General features: G+C 41.7%; 1 protein-coding gene across 1 annotated transcript; it reads left to right on the top strand.

Annotated features, from left to right (window-relative positions):
* The first annotated feature begins 279 nt into the window (after window positions 1-279).
* Ifna4 (interferon, alpha 4) lies at window positions 280-1,226 on the top strand. The gene has a single exon (NM_001106667.2). It carries the CDS (start codon window positions 348-350, stop codon window positions 915-917), a length of 570 nt encoding a protein of 189 aa, NP_001100137.1. The 5' UTR covers window positions 280-347; the 3' UTR covers window positions 918-1,226.
* The last annotated feature ends 4,075 nt before the right edge of the window (window positions 1,227-5,301 follow it).

Below are 5,301 nucleotides of genomic sequence, written 5' to 3'. Positions count from 1 at the left end.
CAGATGTGTAAATTTAAGACAAACAGTGTTTACCTGTGGTATAACAGTCAATAAACACTCTAAACAAAAAAATGAAAATCTATAAAGCAACTTTCAGAGAGTAGCAGGGAAAACGGAAGCAATAGTGAAACCCAAAATGCTTTAGGAAAAAATGCCCAGGCAGAAGCAGAGAATGAGTTAAAGAAAGTAAAAAGACAAGTGGAAAGAGTGAGGAGGGCATTCAGAAAATGAAAACTAGTGTTTCCCCTATTTAAGACACATCCACACAGGATGGTCTTCAGAGAACCTAAAGGGGAAGGTTCAGGACCAAAGAGCCCTGAGGATCTCCAACATCTGTAAGATCCACAATGGCTAGGCTCTGTGCTTTCCTGATGGTTCTGGTGGTGATGAGCTACTGGTCAGCCTGCTGTCTAGGATGTGACCTGCCTCCCACTCTCAATCTCAGGAACAAGAGAGCCTTCACACTCCTGGCACAAATGAGGAGACTCTCCCCTGTCTCCTGCCTGAAGGACAGACAGGACTTTGGATTCCCCCAGGAGAAGGTGGATGCCCAGCAGATCCAGAAGGCTCAAACCATCCCTGTTCTGCATGAGCTGTCCCAGCAGGTCCTGAACATCTTCACATCAAAGGACTCATCTGCTGCTTGGAATGCAACCCTCCTAGACTCATTCTGCAATGACCTCCACCAGCAGCTCAGTGACCTCAAAGTCTGTCTGATGCAGCAGGTTGGAATGCAAGAACCTCCCCTAACCCAAGAAGACTCCCTGCTGGCTGTGCGGGAATACTTCCACAGGATCACTGTGTACCTGACAGAGAAGAAACACAGCCCCTGTGCCTGGGAAGTGGTCAGAGCAGAAGTGTGGAGAGCCCTGTCTTCCTCAGTCTACTTGCTAGCAAAACTGAGTGAGGAGAAGTGAGACCTGAGTGGTGAGGTTTGAGAGTAGAGAGGACTCTCCTGGATGAAGACCCTGTAATGTTTAAAAACTCTCATTTATTTTGGCATGAATACAATCAACTTGCCTAGATATTTCAGCAAAACTGCGCAAAGTTTTTTTCTGTATGTAAAAGCATTTGTTTTGTAATAATGTCATATCTATATATTTATTTTCTTATTAATATAATTTAAGGTATTTATTTTCAGTCTTGCAGTCTTATATTTTCTTTAATGTAGAAAACCATCAAATGTAATTAAAACAATTTCTTGTTCAAGTAAATTTGCTTTATAAAATACTTTCCTTGTTTTTTTGGTATCTCTTCAATATTTTCCAATGTTCTTAACAGTATACTCTACACCAGTGAAATTGTACAGACGAACTGTGTCCAAGAATCAGGCTGCATACACGTGTACACTGCCCAGCATTTAGACAAACCCTAATGCTTTCGCTCTACTTCTCTCCAGTATATGGTATCTTCTGGATATATGCTGTGCAGTAGAAAGCTAGACAGTATTGCTCATGTCATGTGTCTTAATCCTCTCTGACCCCATTATTCCCCAGAATAATCGTCCATCTGACTTCCCTGACCTTTGGTACTCATCATCTACTCTCAATTTTGATGAGCTTAACTATTTTGGTTTCTAAATCTGAACGAGATCGAGATCATGTACAACAATACAAAATAGATTTTTTAAAAAATGACTAGACTGCCGTCCACCACAAGAATAGTGTGTGTTGCTGAGATATGGAACATGCTAATTAGGGTGCTTTCTTTCCCCCGCCTCCAACACACCCACCAAGGAAATGTAGCAGCAGCCTGCTTCCGGCTACTAGGAGGAAGCTCCACCCCACCTGCTGTATCTGAGCCATGCACCCACAGAACCACATCTGTCCCTTGACACCGTTGCTGCTCAGCAGCACCTTGGCCCTGTGCCATTACTGTGGTTCCCAGCAATCTGTGTTTTTCAGGCTGCAGGCTGTGCATGCATTCCACCTCCAACCCTGCCTAAGCGTGCGTCTGGTAACTCAACTGCACATGCGTGTGCTTGCCCTTTGCTCCCCAGACTAGCCATTCCTAAGGCTTGTCTGCCAGCTCAGTTTGTGTCACAGGCCTGAACACGCCTGGACAAACTCACTTTCTGTCACCACGATCTCAAGCCACAGTTGCCAGCTCTTTTATTCTGGTCCATACCAACTCTGGGCCAAGTGTTTCTCTACTATCGCAAAGCCAAATGTTTCTCTGCTAATGCAAAATGTGTTTTGGCTACTTAACACAACCTGTGAAACTTAAGATTTTCGTTCCTATCTTGTCTTGACAAATAATGATTTTTTGCTATTGCCATTAAATTATGGTGTCCCCTCCTCAGATATAACAAATTAATATAGCCCTCAATCCTGCCAGAAGTCTGCTAATTATTAATATATTTTAAGTTTATGACAGACAGAATCTCTCGAAGTCTAACAATTTACCCCACAAGATCTTAGAAGATATGGACACAGCTTCAAGAGATTGTCCACAAAGTTTCAAAAGATATGGACATAGCTTCAAGAGATTGCCAGAATTTTGGTATGAAAACCACTGAAAAGCACTACTACAGGCTTGGTCATCACTTGGACTCAAACTGTCTGAGTCAAGGTGAGACATTTCTCATTTCATGTGTTATCTGATCCACAGAGAAAAAGGGGGCTCTTCATGAAGATCCCTCAATCTTCTGGGCTTGAAACCCAGACTGACTGTCCAAGTTGCCATGGAGACCACAGAGACCACAGGGTACTGTTTGGACTGTAGGTGAACTCTGTCAGTTTTTGAATTGACATATGACTGCTAAATTATAGTTTATTCTTACCCAGATTTCTGACTACATTGACAGCTAAGATAATTGTAGCTTGACAACTAGAAAACCGACCTCTAAACTCAGATTCTAGCAACTAGGTCAGATGCCAGCTTTCACAGATGTATCGGTTACTTCCTTACCTAAATGGTTTCCATTGATTAAATGCTTCATATTTCCTATCCTTACTATGCCACTGTCCTAACATTATTTGAGTTCTCATAAATTTGCCTAACTCTAGTTAAACTTCCACTATATGATTCAACTGTATATTCACAAAGTCTTGTTTCTTCTGACCCACAAAACGCTTATCTTAAAGAATATTCACGTTGTTACCTCTTTTGCAAACTTATAAGCTACAGGAAAACCACTCAGATCTACCTCTCATGGACCAAATAGACTCCACCCAGATAAGTACATCTGCCTAAAGTTCCCACTTACTACCTATTCCAAAGGGTAGCATTCCTCTGGGTTTCAAATATACATCTAAGGAAAATTTTTTTATTTCTCCCAAACACACTTAATCTTATTCTTTACCTATAATAAATATATGTGTGTTTCAGCATCTTGTCAAGTTCAGGTGCTTACTACATCTAGGACAGCTCCAGAGAAGCAACCTCCAGATGCTCCAATCTCCTCTCATAAACATAAATGCTTCTATTGGACCTGTTCCTTCTGATCTATCCACAGATCCTGCTCAACAAGTAAACAAGTCTCTTAAGACTGACCAACATTTCCGTACCCACTTTCCTAGGTTCCATAGACATGTCACCCTAAAGCCAGCAGGAAGTAGTTAAAGATCACGATGATCCATTCCTTCTTCACCATCGATTCTTTCTAATTTTTTTTAATTAAACCAAAATGGGGTGACGTTAGCATTTTGTCTAATATCTGCTCCACAGTTACCTGGTGAGGGTCCAGGAGGATTTGAAGGGGGAAATATGAGGTAAATGTGCTCAAAATCTATTATATACATAACATTCTCAAGTAAAGAATGTCATACTTATAAATAAATTGTATACTTTCCCTTGCAGTGAGGGCAGTTCAGTTCACTTGTACTATGAGCCAGACTCTTAAACAAACAATAACAACAGAGAAGTTGAGTCGAGGTTGAGTCGAGGTTATTACAGCCTCTGTGCTCGTCTGGATTCTGTGTTGCAGCCTGTTGGACTCATGCACTTCACATTTTCCATCTCTTCCAATAGGCAGACCCTTCCAGAAAAGCTTTATCTCAGCACCCCTTGACACTCCCAGATGCTGATTTTGGATGTTTACTTTATCCTTCTGTACTTGTAAAGTAAATGCCATCTGTGAGAGTGGCATTATCATTTAAAAACAGCATCATTATTTTCCAGGTTAAGAATAAATGAAGAGGAAGATGAGGAACTGTGGGAGCCAGAGGGGTCAAGGACACTGGGAGAGCAAAGCCCCGGGAATCAACTAAGCAGGATCCACAGGGGCTCACAGAGCAGCAATCACTGAGTCGGCTGTTAGTGTTATATCCTCTCCGTATATGCTATGGTTGTTGGCTTGGTGTTTTGTGGGGACTCCTGACAATGGAAGTGGGAGTTGTCACTGACTCCTTTGCCTACTCTTGTGACCCTTTTCCTCCTATTGAGTTGCCTAATCCAGCCTTGATGTGAGGGTTTGTGCCTGGTCTAATTGTAACTCGATATGCCATGTTTTGTAGATACCCCTAGGAGGCCTGTTCTTCTGTACCCCATCTGAGATTGGGTTGGAGGGAGTAGATCTGGAGAACAGAGGTGGGAGGAACTGTGAGGGGTGGAGTGATAGAAAGCTGTGGTCATAAAAAAATATTTTTTAAAACAAGAGCAAATGATTTGGGGACATTAGATTCTCTTTCTCCTAATTCTAAGCTTCTTCTCGGGGTAGTTTTCATTGGCTTAGTGGACTATTCACTGGGTGGGTTTACTCCCTTTCTCCTGCCTAATTTGGGTTAGTGTTCTAGTGACTGGGACCAGGTTTCCAGTCTGCTATGAGGTGGTTGTTTTGACTCCTTTCTGTCTCCAGAGCAGATCACACCTAGATTAAAGAGCATCCACTGGTGGGTCTTCTAAGGCTGAGGGCTGATCAGTGACATGATGGGAAGATGGTTATTTTTCGTGCCTTTCCCAGGCACATGCATCTTTCCACCCTTATGCATATCTATCTTAGCCTTCCCTTTTGTTTCATTAAAATGCCCACCCCCTTTATTCTAACACTTAGACATTTTTGAGAAATTACGTTTCCTCCATGTTCATAACATGTGGACTCACATTTCTTTCCATTTTGTAAACAAACAGCTACGGGATTTTACTTTTTAGAGAAATTGAAATAAGACAGTAAATATTTTAAATCTTAGCTAAATTTGGAAGTGCATGGGTGTATCTCGACACCTGGAAGTTTAAGGCAGGAGATCTGGAAGTTGATGGCCAGCCCAGGCAATATATTGAGACCTTGTCACAAACCAAAATCATTTGTCACAAAAAAAAATATGAAAGAAAAAAGTCATTATCCCCTTGTTTGACTTCCTT

The sequence above is a fragment of the Rattus norvegicus genome, chromosome 5, assembly GCF_036323735.1.
Source record: "Rattus norvegicus strain BN/NHsdMcwi chromosome 5, GRCr8, whole genome shotgun sequence".
NCBI lineage: Eukaryota > Metazoa > Chordata > Mammalia > Rodentia > Muridae > Rattus > Rattus norvegicus.
The sequence above is the reverse complement of the archived record's forward strand: the minus strand, read 5'-3'. Positions and strand labels throughout refer to the sequence as shown.